This window comes from Cydia strobilella, chromosome 6 (assembly GCF_947568885.1).
Source record: "Cydia strobilella chromosome 6, ilCydStro3.1, whole genome shotgun sequence".
Lineage (NCBI taxonomy): Eukaryota > Metazoa > Arthropoda > Insecta > Lepidoptera > Tortricidae > Cydia > Cydia strobilella.
The window spans coordinates 9,137,513-9,154,477 of NC_086046.1; the positions used below are offsets into that span (position 1 = coordinate 9,137,513).

At 34.5% G+C, this 16,965-nt stretch overlaps 1 protein-coding gene across 1 annotated transcript in view; it reads right to left on the bottom strand.

Annotated features, from left to right (window-relative positions):
* Positions 1–16,965, bottom strand: part of LOC134742398 (G-protein coupled receptor dmsr-1-like) — a 66,459-nt gene that overhangs the window by 14,002 nt on the left and 35,492 nt on the right. Inside the window, exons 2-3 of the mRNA XM_063675525.1 lie at positions 4,506–5,377; positions 3,727–3,907 (exon numbers count right to left, since the gene is read on the bottom strand). Coding sequence (XP_063531595.1) covers positions 3,727–3,907; positions 4,506–5,300 — 976 coding nt within the window. The 5' untranslated portion in view covers positions 5,301–5,377. The remainder of the gene's footprint in view (positions 1–3,726; positions 3,908–4,505; positions 5,378–16,965) is intronic.

A 16,965-nucleotide genomic window follows, 5' to 3' on the forward strand; every position in this document is an offset into this window, starting at 1 on the left:
ACTATGTAGCTTAAGTAACATACAATAAATGTTTTTAAATCATGGAAAACATTGCTTGTCACACAGTACCTTATTTATGACATAATATACCTATACTGATTGTGTAAGCAGCCTGTTCTCGCGACAACTTATATTTTTTCATCGTTCCTATTCGGAAAGTTCACCTTTCATAGGCTGATAGCCGGGTGGAAAATTGCATTTCACTCCCTAGGGTGGAAATTAGGTTTTTTTTTTTATTTGTACCTCAAGCAACGGTTAACAGCCATATATGCCATATTATTCAGTTAAAAGCTCTCATATTACCTTCCGCATTTTCAGACCAAATATTATCAAAATTAAATGTCAATTGCATTGCATTATTAAAAAAGAATTTGTTGATAAATCAATGTAAATGACGCTGAATGTTTAAAATATTATAATTACATTCATCCATTCAGTTTACCTTTTTTTAAGGCGCGTATACATAAAGGCCGTTTCAGACACATTTTTCTTCCAAAAAGTAGACAACTAGTTTGTCGAGGGATTGGCATTGTTTTAAGTACGATACATATGATTTTGCGAAACTGGAAAAACCTTTTTTCATTATTTTTTAATAGTCTATTATGGTCAATAGGTGACAAAAAACTAAGAAAATATGAAAATTTTAAATATTTTGAGCCTTGGCAAGATATGAAACGGTTAAGCAATGAAACTAATATCCAATTATGTACGAGTATCATTCAATTATTAGTGTTTTCAATAAATAGATAAAAACTTAACATAATTGCGCATTTAATGCTTGCCTCAAAAATGTAACCCTTAAAATTAAGTACTAATAAAACAGAACTCACTAGCGTTTTTTCATAACTCTGATACAAAAAGATTACACAAATGCTGATCACCACGGAATATTCGTACAATATATGGTCTGTGCTGATCACCATCCACTTAGTGCTTAGGTGATGCATAGTCGGAACTAAGTGGGGAGTAATGGAAAGCCAAACGCTGTTAGTTAGGATAGGTACGTAGGATAGGTACGTAAGGTCTACCAATCATTTATCAGGCGGTTGGTGAAGAATAAAGAATTTGCGTGGTAATTTTCTAGTAGAAGGTAGCAAAGTTTTGGGGCTAAAACTAGTATATATACATATTACATTATTACTGACTTATAATAATAACTTTTATCCACCGCCTCGGTTGATCTACTATGACGGCAAGTACATAATATCAACCGATGATTCAGCAGATGAAATTTCGAAGCTTTTCATAATTCAACCATAGGCTTTGAGCACTTGAGCAGCCACCTGAAAGGTGAAATTCGCATAACTTTGACTTCAATTTAAAGCCACCCTACTGATCTTACACTTCAGCGCCGTTTATGTATGTACTTTGTCTTACGTAAATAATTATGTATAGATAGGTACTATATTAGATATTAGTATACCACTAAACTGACACTGACTTTGAAGAGTGGGTATAAAAAGATTAGGGTATGCGATTAGCATGAAGTAAGTACTTGAAGTATGAAGTATGTACTTAAACTAAACTTAGTCCTCAAGCTAAGCTGCTATGTACACACTACTGTACAGTGTCAACGTGAAATTACCTGACCGTTTGGCTTAGTGGTAGGAATAAACTAATTTCCATGAAGTAAAAGTTAATATTAATGAATAGGATCTTATCACGGATTTACGAATATTCGGACAGTCCGATAAAACCGCAAATTAAGAGTTTAAATCCCACTTGAACCACACATACATTTTATCAGTTTAATTAAATTCAAACAAAACGTTACCCGTTCCTGGTTAGTATTAATTCGTCAAACTTATTATAGGCCAGGAAATAAATGCCCAAAAAAAGGTATAGAGGGAAATGCTTGGAACACAATTTTTGACTTCGTAGCTTTGTTTGGACTAGTTAGGAGGTGAACATATCAAGTCCCCGGCCATAACCCTGGTGCTGGGGGGGAGAGGGGGGTCTGAAGGTTCCATGTTTCGGTTTTTCGATTATATCTCGGTAACTATGCGTCTGAGCGACTTGGCCACTTATACAAAATGAAAAGATATTTAATTTGTTACAAGTTTTATTCAGTCAAGTTTTTCGATATCTTGTATAGTTTTTGAAATATCCGCTCTTGAAGGTTTATTTAGGGCTCTCATTTTTATCTTGATTACCTACATCACATAAACTGCTAGGCCGGGTTTGGTAACGTTTTCGTATAAATCGGGGGTGCTGGATTCATTTATGGTATCAACATTGACACCTTTCCGAAGTAAAAACATATAAACTTTAAACAAATAACTTTTTTTTTAAACTCCTCTTCACGCTTAAACCGCTAAACCGATTTAGTTGAAATTCGGTAAATAGGTGATTTAAGTCCCGAGACAGGATATAATATAGCACACACAGCACCAGGGTTACGGCCGGGGACTTTTGATATGTTCATCTCCTAACTAGTCCAAACAAAGCTACGAAGTTAAAAATTGTGTTCCTAGCATTTCCCTCTATACCTTCTTATTGCTTGGCCTATTAGAAATGAAGTTAATAAATCGGTCTGTTAATGATTTATTGGCTGGTGCGGTTATATATTTGTGATAAGATTTAATTATTCAGTATCGGCTTGGAATAAAAACAGGTGGCTTCGGTTTTAAAGTGCTTAATTATGTATCAAGTGTATTTTTTTATGTCAATTGATATAAATTTAATAGTTTAGTGCCTAATAAATATATATGATGAACCGTGATAGCTAGAGTTGAAATTTCCACAGATGATGTATTTCTATTACCGCTATAACAAATACTAAAAACAGAATAAAATAAATAATTAAGGGGGGCTCCCATACAGGAAACGTGTTTTTTTTTGCCATTATTTGCGTAATGGTACGGTACCCTTCGTGCGCGAGTCCGACTCGCACTTAGCCGGTTTTTCTATGGGATTTGGCTTAAAGGGCTGGCATCCAGGGCATTAAAAAAACAAAAATTGACACAATTCTAGAGATTGACAGGGCAAAAGCTATCTGGTAAATATTTCGACCGGCCAACCAACCCCATCATGACGTACTCATAGCAAATTCACAAAGACCATTGTCATTGAATAAAGAAAGAGATTGTGATTAGTATTCGCGTTAAGCTCGACATAAGCTGTTAAGGGAGTTGCGGATCAGTCGGATTTACGACGTATCACAGCACCGTTGTCTCCTACTAGACCGACTGTATAAGTACATACTCAGTGGATCACAGTGTACTGTCGAAGTCAAGATATGTTTAGTTGTATAACTTATTTTTTTTATTTACTCGACTGTTACATTTATTTCTACCCTTTAAAACTTTACGGTTTTCTGCGAATACTCATAAAATAATAATGTGTTCAGGCACAGTGTAAGAGGTTACCCTTTATTTAATAGGGTACATACATATATTCCTAATGACCTGTGACAACGCTTTTATATTCTATGAAAAATATCTTACAATATAATCTTTAGTGTAAATACCTCACACCTATTATCTTGCCTATAATAGGTACATTACCTATGATGGACATGACCAAATCGTAGCAAATAAATTGTTCAAAATACATAATTTACTACTCACCGTAAAATTAAAGGAGCTATTTGGTGGGGTAATTAAGACCAATAGTATAGTATAAAATAGAATACCGGTGCACTGATCCGATAAATCAGGGATATAACATATAGTCAATAAGAGCCAATGACCAAACATATAATGTTACCATCGATTAGATACTCACCGAACGTATAGTAGCAGACTTGAAACAATCGAGGCGCCGTCGCTGTCAGTAGGCCGAAGAGAGCTTGTGGAAGCTCGGTGGCCAAGAAGAGGCCGAGCAGGGCCAGCAACATGCGGGTGGTGCGGTCGGTGCGCCCGCCGCCGCGCTTGCACCCGTCCTCGTTCAGGCGGGCCTTCTCACCCTGCACACATCATAATACACGTTTTTCATGATCGGTCGCGATTTTAGAAACGGAACCAACATACAATCGTACAATAGGTATTTTTTTATACACCTCAAACATAATATCGTGTCGGATTATTCAATATCGACCCTTATATATATCGAATAATGTTAAAGTGTTCTAATGCTGTTCCATACACTCCGTGTATGCCGATACACCTTTCCCACTTAAATAGGTGCGATTTGAGCTCGCACCCCAGAGAGCATAAATTTTAGCCTTCCTTATCCGATTCAAAATAATAAATCATTTTAATGATCAACATAAATCACCACAAATACCTAATTTATAATATGTATAGAATAGAATAAGTACTTGGCAAGTAATTATTTTGTACTCATCCTACAATACAAGTCTCACTAAATATTTATTTTTGTTAACGTTTTCTCACAAAATAACAAGCGCAATATGTTTGCTCGTCCATTAGGTTCCCAAACATAATTTAAGTTGAATAATTCCATTATAAAAGTTCGTTTGTTCGTTCGTACATGTATGTAATTTCAAATTTATATTTAATATACATGTACGAATAATTTAACGAAAAAAAGGTTTTATTTACCTCATTCGTTGTAATAGCTGACTTTTTCAACAGTTTTTGTCTTCTTCTATCACTTGACTTCATTTTCACAATTAAAGAAACACTTATAATTGATAGTACTATACAAGGTATAAGTTTTATAAATACACTGTATATCCAAAATATCGCAGTCAAAAGGTCGCCGTTAGTGGTCATGGTAATGGCGAACTTGGAAGCGGGCTCGACCCGACTGGAGGTCACGTTCATGTCACTCGTGTTATTCATCATGGCATTTGTACTACTTTTGCCCGGAACTGGATCGATATTCATAGCAAAGTATATAGGAAGACACAATACTGGACTCACAATATACGCTAATGCGATAGCTATATTAGTGTTTCTTTTATTACAAAACGTCTTATTCATTTGAGGAAATTTGATCGCGATATATCTCCATATCGCGAGCGTGATAGTCAGCCAGATTGAGACGGTGTGAAATGTCTGACTGAAGATCGAGTGGAAATACACGAACACTGCGGCGGCGTAGGAGTTTCTACTTTGTTCAGTTCCGACCTTCACGTATATAAGAAATGCGAAGGGAATGTAGTCTATCATGACGAGAAGGTCCGCGACGGCGAGGCCGGTGAGGATGGAGTTGGTGGACGAGGCCATCTCTTTACGGCTCAGCACGGCGATGTTCACGGAGTTGGCGACGGAGCCCAGCAGGCAGATGACCAGCGCGATGTAGCCGTGGAATTGTGTAAAAGTTTTTTGGAAACTGCTTCCCCAGGGGTCACAGTAACCGAGCTGAAACTCGCTCCCGCCTTCGTCCGACATTTTAGTCACGCTTCTGCTATGCTAAGAGCAGCAAAGCAGCGCATTAACTTTTCTTACCCATGTGTTGTATTTATTATCTGAAACGAAAAATATTATATTATTATCTGGATAATGTAAAAAATTATTAGGTATAATATAAATAGGCAAACTTCACCAGTCAAAAGAGTTAACCAGCATTTTACATTCAAATGTTAAATCATTTGTAAAGCAAAGAGGACATTTTCTCTTATAAAGCTCGTTTACTTTGGTGAAATAATTACACATTCAGATAGTACAGCACAAAAGGGACCAACATTATTCGTAAGAAACAACTTTATATGCGAATGGAGTCGCGTTGGGGTCCTGACAAGTTGTGCGGACGTCCTATATTATCTTTCCCGTCGGCAATTACTCAAGCCTGTGTCCCTCTATACATATTGAAGCGGAGCACTACATTACCACTTTCTACTAGTTATTTCGTCTACTACGTAAATATGTAGTAAAAAAATCGGACAAGTGCGAGTCGGACTCGCCCACCGAGGGTTCCGTACTTCTTAGTATTTGTTGTTATAGCGGCAACAGAAATACATCATCTATGAAGATTTCAACTGTCTAGCTATCGTGGTTCATGAGATACAGCCTGGTGACAGACAGACAGACGGACAGTGGAGGCTTAGTAATAGGGTCCCGTTTTTACCCTTTGGGTACGGAACCCTAATAGTACATTTCGATGCTAGTGCGGAAAGTATGTCATTACTACACGAGTACCGAGATACGAGACTAGGGACGAGTGAAGAATGACATTTCCGCACGTGTATCGAACGACTTTTTTAATACAGTTGCGAAAAAATAAGAAAAGCAACAAGTAAAGAACGGAATTCGAAACTTTCATATTATTAATTCTGTGACATCAATCATCATTGACATTGACATTATGAAGAAGTGTTTTTCTAGCTTTTATTCGACTAGAATAGATTTTGTTATTATTATTGAACCCACTTCAATGAAAGTTTTTTTTTCAAATGCATGTTCTATAAAACAGAAACAAATTGTAAATATTAAAACATTGTACTATTATTACCTAAATATCGTTATTTATGATTATTTGTGTATCGTATATTTATAAAAACAATATCGAATGTTGCCTTTGGAAACTAAAAACTAGACCTTATTGAGATTAGTCCGGTTTCCTCACGATGTTTTCCTTCACCGAAAAGCAACTGGTAAATATCAAATGATATTTCGTACATAAATTCCAAAAAAAACTCATTGGTACGAGCCGGGGTTTGAACCCGCGACCTCCGGATTGAAAGTAAATTAATTAAATAAAGTAAATAAAAAAGGCACAAACCGTGCCCAATTTATAAACTTTTGACGGTGTCAAGTTCTCAAGCGAATTTAAAACGTTATTTAATCTGGATAACATTTTAAGATGGGCCTCAAAGCTAATCAACCAAAGGCGAGAGTTATCCTTAACGACTTGCTGACTAAATTAATTATACTAAGTTGGCCGACTGCGTAATCTCGAGTTAGCAAACTTGCGGGTCTGCTGTTAAGCGAAGCCGAGTGAAGGTACAACTGTGTCCTTTTGTAATTCTAAATATTAAGGCCTCTTGACTCCTGATACGGGACATTGCTAGTCTGAGTAATGTTAAGTTATTGGGTCAATTGGCAAGGCTCAAAATATTATTATATCAAAATATTAATATTTGTTTAGTTTTTTGTCACCTATTGATCATAATAGACTATTAAAAAATTATGAAGACAATCTAGGCTTTTCCAGTTTCGGAAAATCATATGTATTATATTTACTACTTTTAGAAGAAAATGTGGATTTTAATAAAAATAAAACATGTAATGAAACAGTAATCATCATTTATTGTTATGAAACCGCAATCTAAAGCATAAAATGACTACTACACCTGTAAAAATTAATAATATCTACGGAAACCTGATCACTTGGTAGAAAATTTTTATCCCGTAGAGATTCAAAAAACACGTTAACAAAAACTTGTGTAAAGTAGCCAGTGAACAAATAACTATAATAGTAAAAAAAAAGTTTTTTTTTTTAACTTAGGGAACATTTTTTGCCATAAATAAAATTTGCCGCGCTACGGTCTACGGCGTAGCAATAAGGCAACAGCGTACGAATATACAGTAAATAATATCTAGTACTTTGAAAAATCAAAGTTCACTACTAACTAATAACTATGATAACTAATATGACATATTTGAAACATGTTTTGCCCCCCCACAAGTATTAAAAAAATTAAAATAAATCATGAACACCTATTTTGACGATAACTTGGCAATGTATTAAATGTAATACACATGTACTTTTATGAGTTCTTGGCAATGTATCAAATATGATACATAACAGTTTCATGTAAATATTCTGTGTGTTAAATGTTTTTAAATACTTACAAATAGTAAGTGCATTAAAATGGTGATTATGCAAAAATATATACTAAGAAATAAGTGCAAAATTTACAGTACGAAATGAAAACTGTTGTTTCCGCGGCGCCATGTTGATTATTACTAATTAATTCACAACGATACTTGTGTGCATAATTTTTTGCTATGATAAAGGAGGGTTGATCGACATATTTATAGCATAATTGTTTGTTAATAAAGTGAACCTGCTAGATTTTTTAATGTTCCATGTATCACGGGTGTTACGATGCCAAGATAAGGGTTAAGCAATCAAAGCCTAAAATCATTATGTGCAGACAGAAAACTTTGCATTATGCTGAAATTATTAGGTACGCTCCTCCCGTAACAAAAAGCATATCTTCATAGTTTATACTGATGCATTGCAGATGAGATTTGCTAACCTTCAACCATGAAATTCTGTATCTAGTACTAAATCCAATTTAAATGAAATGAAATAAAATTTAGTGGTAACATTCATGGTCATAATATGTAAAATTAGATCACACACTTACCTAATAATAAGCATGCATAAACTTTTTTTTAATGCCTAAACTACAGACTAACAACTATAGGTATTTAAAATATTTACAAACATGCCATGATTTAAAAATTAAATATGTTCAACATTTTATTACAAATTTCAAAACGTATTGTTCATGTTAAATGCTAAATAAATAAATAAGGACAACACATTTTATTCATCGTTATAAGATTCTAAAAATTCAATCATTGTATAAAAACATTTTTCTTTCAACCACTTAAATAAATGCCGCCTAAAATGGGTTATCGATGGTTGTTGTCTTATTACGAGAGGTAAATTGTTAAATATTTTTATTGACATTGAGTGTCAATTTTTCCTCTGTAACGCGCTTCTACATCTCGGCATAACTAATTTTGTAGGATCTCTGGGTCGGAGCTTAGGGTGTGTACTAACCGTTGTATAAAAATGAGACGTCCTTTCCCACTTATGGCTCTTACACATTTCTTTTGGACTAAGAACACTTGCCCTATATAGCTCGCATTACCTCAAATTATTAGACCATACCGTAATTGAGATGCAACATAACCATGGTATGCTGTAAGGGCAACTTTTTCACCAGCAACCCGGTTTAATTGTCTTAAGGCATATGTGAATTTTTCTAATTTGGTGCAAATGTTGTCTATATGGTATCTCCAATTACAATGACTGTCTACCAAAATACCTAAAAATTTGGTGACATAAACCTCTTCAATAATTTCATCTCTACAATGAATATCTAACTTCGGAGTTCGTGTTCGTATATTGCAGAACTGAATGTATTTAGTTTTATTTATGTTTACTAACAAATCATTGTCTTCCAACCAATTACATATAGAGTCAATAGCAAGATTTATATTATTCATAAAAGCATTGTCATTAATGTCATTTGAAATTACGATTGAAATTTTTGCATTGCCGTAAATTAAATTGTTTGATTTTAATACCAGGTTGTATGTGGATATGAATAAAGAAATTATCTATTCATTTACATTGCACGGAAAACCGCCAATTGTAGTGTATTTATGTTTATTTTTTAATATTATTGGTAACGCACGTACCTATGGAATATTTAATTATTGAAATAACAAATTGCTCTGAAACTTTGTATTAACAATGGGATAAGGTATATCTATGCCTGTAATTAGTTTATGTACTTAGCTTCATATACCATAGTAAAATAAATACAACGAATTTAAGTATTTCATACAAAATTCTGCTCTATTCCGTTTGTTTTATAAACTAGAGATATATAAACATTACAGGCATAGATATACCTCATTTTATTGTATGTGCAAAGTTTCATTACAATCCAACACGTAGTTTTAAAATGAGAACGAAACTCCGTTTTCTAAAGATTCGTACATTTTTTCATTATTTTTCGCTAGTGTAGAATTAATAAATGAAAAGGGCTTTGAGGCGGTTCACGACAAATGTAGGTCTAAATAAAGTGCAGAAAGTTTTTTTTTTTAACTTAGGGAACATTTTTTGCCATAAATAAAATTTGCCGCGCTACGGTCTACGGCGTAGCAATAAGGCAACAGCGTACGAATATACAGTAAATAATATCTAGTACTTTGAAAAATCAAAGTTCACTACTAACTAATAACTATGATAACTAATATGACATATTTGAAACATGTTTTGCCCCCCCACAAGTATTAAAAAAATTAAAATAAATCATGAACACCTATTTTGACGATAACTTGGCAATGTATTAAATGTAATACACATGTACTTTTATGAGTTCTTGGCAATGTATCAAATATGATACATAACAGTTTCATGTAAATATTCTGTGTGTTAAATGTTTTTAAATACTTACAAATAGTAAGTGCATTAAAATGGTGATTATGCAAAAATATATACTAAGAAATAAGTGCAAAATTTACAGTACGAAATGAAAACTGTTGTTTCCGCGGCGCCATGTTGATTATTACTAATTAATTCACAACGATACTTGTGTGCATAATTTTTTGCTATGATAAAGGAGGGTTGATCGACATATTTATAGCATAATTGTTTGTTAATAAAGTGAACCTGCTAGATTTTTTAATGTTCCATGTATCACGGGTGTTACGATGCCAAGATAAGGGTTAAGCAATCAAAGCCTAAAATCATTATGTGCAGACAGAAAACTTTGCATTATGCTGAAATTATTAGGTACGCTCCTCCCGTAACAAAAAGCATATCTTCATAGTTTATACTGATGCATTGCAGATGAGATTTGCTAACCTTCAACCATGAAATTCTGTATCTAGTACTAAATCCAATTTAAATGAAATGAAATAAAATTTAGTGGTAACATTCATGGTCATAATATGTAAAATTAGATCACACACTTACCTAATAATAAGCATGCATAAACTTTTTTTTAATGCCTAAACTACAGACTAACAACTATAGGTATTTAAAATATTTACAAACATGCCATGATTTAAAAATTAAATATGTTCAACATTTTATTACAAATTTCAAAACGTATTGTTCATGTTAAATGCTAAATAAATAAATAAGGACAACACATTTTATTCATCGTTATAAGATTCTAAAAATTCAATCATTGTATAAAAACATTTTTCTTTCAACCACTTAAATAAATGCCGCCTAAAATGGGTTATCGATGGTTGTTGTCTTATTACGAGAGGTAAATTGTTAAATATTTTTATTGACATTGAGTGTCAATTTTTCCTCTGTAACGCGCTTCTACATCTCGGCATAACTAATTTTGTAGGATCTCTGGGTCGGAGCTTAGGGTGTGTACTAACCGTTGTATAAAAATGAGACGTCCTTTCCCACTTATGGCTCTTACACATTTCTTTTGGACTAAGAACACTTGCCCTATATAGCTCGCATTACCTCAAATTATTAGACCATACCGTAATTGAGATGCAACATAACCATGGTATGCTGTAAGGGCAACTTTTTCACCAGCAACCCGGTTTAATTGTCTTAAGGCATATGTGAATTTTTCTAATTTGGTGCAAATGTTGTCTATATGGTATCTCCAATTACAATGACTGTCTACCAAAATACCTAAAAATTTGGTGACATAAACCTCTTCAATAATTTCATCTCTACAATGAATATCTAACTTCGGAGTTCGTGTTCGTATATTGCAGAACTGAATGTATTTAGTTTTATTTATGTTTACTAACAAATCATTGTCTTCCAACCAATTACATATAGAGTCAATAGCAAGATTTATATTATTCATAAAAGCATTGTCATTAATGTCATTTGAAATTACGATTGAAATTTTTGCATTGCCGTAAATTAAATTGTTTGATTTTAATACCAGGTTGTATGTGGATATGAATAAAGAAATTATCTATTCATTTACATTGCACGGAAAACCGCCAATTGTAGTGTATTTATGTTTATTTTTTAATATTATTGGTAACGCACGTACCTATGGAATATTTAATTATTGAAATTGCTCTGAAACTTTGTATTAACAATGGGATAAGGTATATCTATGCCTGTAATTAGTTTATGTACTTAGCTTCATATACCATAGTAAAATAAATACAACGAATTTAAGTATTTCATACAAAATTCTGCTCTATTCCGTTTGTTTTATAAACTAGAGATATATAAACATTACAGGCATAGATATACCTCATTTTATTGTATGTGCAAAGTTTCATTACAATCCAACACGTAGTTTTAAAATGAGAACGAAACTCCGTTTTCTAAAGATTCGTACATTTTTTCATTATTTTTCGCTAGTGTAGAATTAATAAATGAAAAGGGCTTTGAGGCGGTTCACGACAAATGTAGGTCTAAATAAAGTGCAGAAAGTGCTTTGCGTTCTAGTTTTATGCAGGAGCAGCAGGAGAATGATTACCTTATTTGATGATACCTTATTAAATGATACCTTTTGAAATAATATTAACATTTCATAACCCCTTCTATCTCTAAATCTTTTGCTCGACATTTTTTGTAGTCCACGGAAATACTTTTTTGAATTCATTTTTAACCTTAAATCAACTTCCCATTGTATCCAAGTCATTATCCTCAAAAGTTGTTACAATTTGTTGCCATTTCGTTTTCAATTGTCACAATTTTCGTACGTTTTGGTAATACTGCCGCTTTAATTTAACTGAAACGAGATAGTAAATTTAATTTAGCACTAAGAAGCGTCTATAGTTTTTGATTAAATTGTTAGTGCACTGAAGTGCAGCCTGCATTTGAAGTAAGAACATTGTACAACTACACAAAGAGATTCGAGTAGTAGTATGCTGCATCGAAATTCACTCGATACAGTAAATGCCGGTCAGTCTGTAGCCAGAGAATTATTGATATCCTATAAAGTTTGCTGATGTTACTGTAGGTATTATTTATGTCTATGAAGCAGATGGTCCCCGGTTCAAATCCTGGTAAGAGCATTTATTCGTGTGATGAGCACGGATATTTATTTACGGAGTTCCCGAGTCATGGATGTTATATATCGTTGTCTAAGTACCCACAACACAAGCCTTATTGAGCGTACTGTGGGGCTTAGTCAATTTGTGTAATATTGTGTCCTATAATATATATATCTTTTCTTATTTATTTATGTAGATAGGTACGTATTGTATTCTCTGTAGTCTGTATTGTATAGTTGTATTGTAAAACTAGTGCCTACGCCAATTCTTGGGATTAGTTGCCAAGCGGACCCCAGGCTCCGTCAAAAACCAAGTCCGTGTCTGACTCTATTCCGCAGGGAAGCGTGATTGGCTGCCTGCTGTTCATTATTTACATAAACGACCTTCCAAAATCACTAAATGAAAAATGCGTAATGTTTGCGGATGATTTCTGATTGCTACTATCATGCACTTGTAATACTATCGGAAGTTGTAACAAGCATCGTAAACTGGACAAATGACCACAATCTAGAAATTAATCTTTCAAAAACAAAACTTATGCAATTCAGGCCTCACCAAAAACAAGAGCTAGACATACATTTTGAATTCCAAAATAACAAAATAGTATGCGTGCCCTTCTTGCCACTTCTCGGCATAACGATCGACTCTCACTTGAATTGGAAAGACCACATAGAAAAAATTAAAACCAAACTTAGCCAATTTAATTACGTCTTGGGACAATTAAAAAACCGGCCAAGTGCGAGACGGACTCGCGCACGAAGGGTTCCTTACCATTACGGAAAATAACAGCAAAAAAAAATCACGTTTGTTGTATGGGAGCCCCATTTAAATATTTATATTATTCTGTTTTTAGTATTTGTTGTTATAGCGGCAAAAGAAATACATCATCTGTGAAAATTTCAATTGTCTAGCTATCACGGTTCATGAGATACAGCCTGGTGACAGACAGACAGACGGACAGACGGACAGCGGAGTCTTAGTAATAGGGTCCCGTTTTTACCCTTTGGGTACGGAACATGGCTTCGCTATGCCATAATTTTATGGGGAAACAGTACAAACGCAGAAGATTTACTAATTTTACAAAAGAAATGCATTCGTATCTTAGCAAATATTACACTATCCGATAGTAGTAAGCCACACAAGAAATCTTGGAATTCTCACGGTACCCTGCATATATATTTTCGAATTGTGTAAATTTGTAAAAGCGCACCCTGATTTATATTCGAAACTTGGAGATATGCCCCGACGATTCGAATCTCGCTTCAAAAATAATTTGATACAAACCTTCTCAAAATTAGTTATTCATAAAAATGGTCCCTACCCAATGTCAATTAGAATTTTTAATAACCTATCTAACCATGTTAAAAATGAGCTGAAGGATAATAAGTTTCTGAAAAATTTAAAGGCATTCCTCGTAGACAAAGCATTCTACTCTGTAAGTGAATATCTGGACTCCTGCGATAATGTTTAATATTTACTCGTGTCGTCCTCTCTGCCACCCTTATATGTATACGGCAGGCCATAACATGTAAATTATAAACATAACTATTTAATAGTGTTATTAAGTTAAGTAGTTGATTAGTTTGTAATTTTATTGCAGTGCGATATGTTGAAACATTATAATAATCATAAGATCTTTTTGTACACACAAAGCAATGATTAAATGAGTACGAGTATGAGTATGAGGCTCCCATGACCCGCAACAAAATGCCGGGACAACGCGAGGAAGATGATGAGGTACATATTGTACTCTAAAAAAACAACAGAACGTTCCTCACCATTTGCAGCATATTATTTTTACTTTAGTTGAGTATCTTTAAATCGAGTTAAAAATATAATTTAATTTAATGGGTAACCTAAGAGCTCCTCCTTAATACCTTAAAATCCTTAAATAAAGGGCCTACAAACACTTTCGCTGACATTGTTGACATAGTTATAAACGAATATTCCACTAATTGATTCTGTGAGGTATTCAAACAATTTACTTAGCTCTCGTGACTTGGCACCTAACAAAATTATGTAACCAATTATATTACCGACCTAAACCCACTCTTAAAGCACGCACCAGGCACTCTGTTCATGTTCAAACAGACACATAGACCTGTGGGCGTGTGAATCCTCCGATTACTTAGTTTATTTGTGTACAAACTTGCAACTTAATCGGCTTACGGAAAAGATCATCTCCGTTTTATAAATAGAACGCGGAACGTCAATAGATCAATAAACATAAAATAGCAAGTTGTAGCCTTATAAAAACAAATTCCTTTGTAAATACAGCAGCTACAGTAAAATACCCCGGCCACACACTCGACGAGTGGTATGGGAAGTACCTATAGTGGAAAGTATGCAGGGCAGTATGGCGGCCGATGACTAGCAGCGCGGCCACACCGCCACCACAGAACTATATCAAGATAGAAGAAAAGAGTGTATGTACCTCGAGTGGCGAAATTACGACCCGGTGGCTCAATTGCTCGCCACGAACTTCAGTCTGCTCCCGATCGATGTCTGCTTGCGACGTCAGGTTTTAAAAACAAAACGGTTTCTTGCGCAATAATGAACTGTTCAAACACTACCAATAAAGTTGGAGCTGTTAATGGAGGTATTTCGTTTCATTGGTAAGTGCAATTTGTCCTTAAATATCTGTTATTCATTAAAAAAACTATTTATTTTATTATTTTCATCAAAACAGAGCGGGCGATAGTGTGCCAACGCTAGCTTTCCATTGCGGCTTAAATTTGACGAGCCAGACTTGGCGTGCGTTCAAAACCAGCGATGTAAAAATAAGCTATTCAAACTGTCGAGCACTGTCGAGTCACGTTCAAGGTCGATTTCTCATTTTTTCTGTCAAATGTAAGAATAGTGCTGTACACTGCGATTTTCTTACTCGATTATTAAAATCGATTTTGAAAACCGACGAAATGATAATTAAGTTCTTATATTATTATGCAGCTATATAATGTACGTAGTGCAAAGCAAATATTATTAACAAACAGGTTATGGTTACTTCTATATTGCAATTTTGTTTTAGTTTTCCGAATGATCCTAATATTAAAAATAAATGGATTGAAGCAACTGGTCGTAAAAAATGGTTTCCTACGCAAAATGTTACACGCTCGGTCTCTCTACAAATTGCTGAACTCTTTCCTTCTATCTTGATATAGCTCTTTGATTTTTATTTTAAAATTTAATCCAGGCAACAAGGCCCATATTACATATACCTTATAGACTAACATACATATAAATTTCATAAACTTAAAAACTAAACACTATTTTGGCAATAGAACGTCGTGGCTCCGTTAAATCGTCAACGTGAATTATCATTTCCTCTGTCGAAAATAATTATCATTTCTTCTGTCGGTTCTTATCGATATTTTAGAATCGATGCCGTGTTCTAATCGATCTGTGAATCGATGCTTTTGAATCGTTTCGTGCAGCTTATGTTTCTCATCACTAAATTACGCTCGAGACGTCAAAGTACCTACGCAAAATGTTACACGCTCGGTCTCCCTACAATTTGCCGAGCTCTTTACTTCTATCTTGATATAGTTCTGTGCCGGCCACACTACACGCTACGTCTCTGCCTACTTCCTACGTCATGCCACTCGTCGAGTATGTGGCCGAGGTAATAGGTAAATATCTATCTACACGGTATTCGTTTCTTACGAGCACGATTTATTGCTACTAAAGAGCCCAGTAACTATTTCGCCACGCGCCATTGCATCTTTTATACTGGCCATTCTTACCGTAAGTACTACCGTATCAACCCGTATCAATCCGTACCATGGAATAAAGTCGTAACTATAAACCAGTACGGTTTCACTCACTATTATTTTTAGTCGCTTTTGGCGACATGTTTCGGATTCTTTGGGAATCCTTCCTTGACAGTGAGTACTGATCTAAATATTTTGAAATATGTCCCACGATAGTTTAAGTTCGAATATAAACCAGTAGTTCGCCCCGAACTGAGAACTCGTGGTTCGCCAAAAAGTTAGATCAATTGAATGCACCTACCTAACGTATGCGGAGTGAAATCTGACACAAAGTTTTGAACATCTAAAATGTAAACAAAAAATGAAACTGAAATTATATCCAACTGCCAATTTAAAGTCTGTATATCTGTCAATTAATCCGGTAAGTTACATGGGCATTGGATTCTTTCTCTTGAAATTGTGGTCAATCTAGAAGAACACCATCGCGAAACTGTATGTAATTTCTCCAGTACTATTTCCCTATGGCTGAAAGCGAAGATAGTGGAACATTTTGTGGAAGCGAGTTACGTGGTGACGATATGTTTATATTATTTTTACATACTTTTTCTTTAAGAGGCCGTAGTCGATTTTGGAGCAAAAATGTAAAATTGATAGAT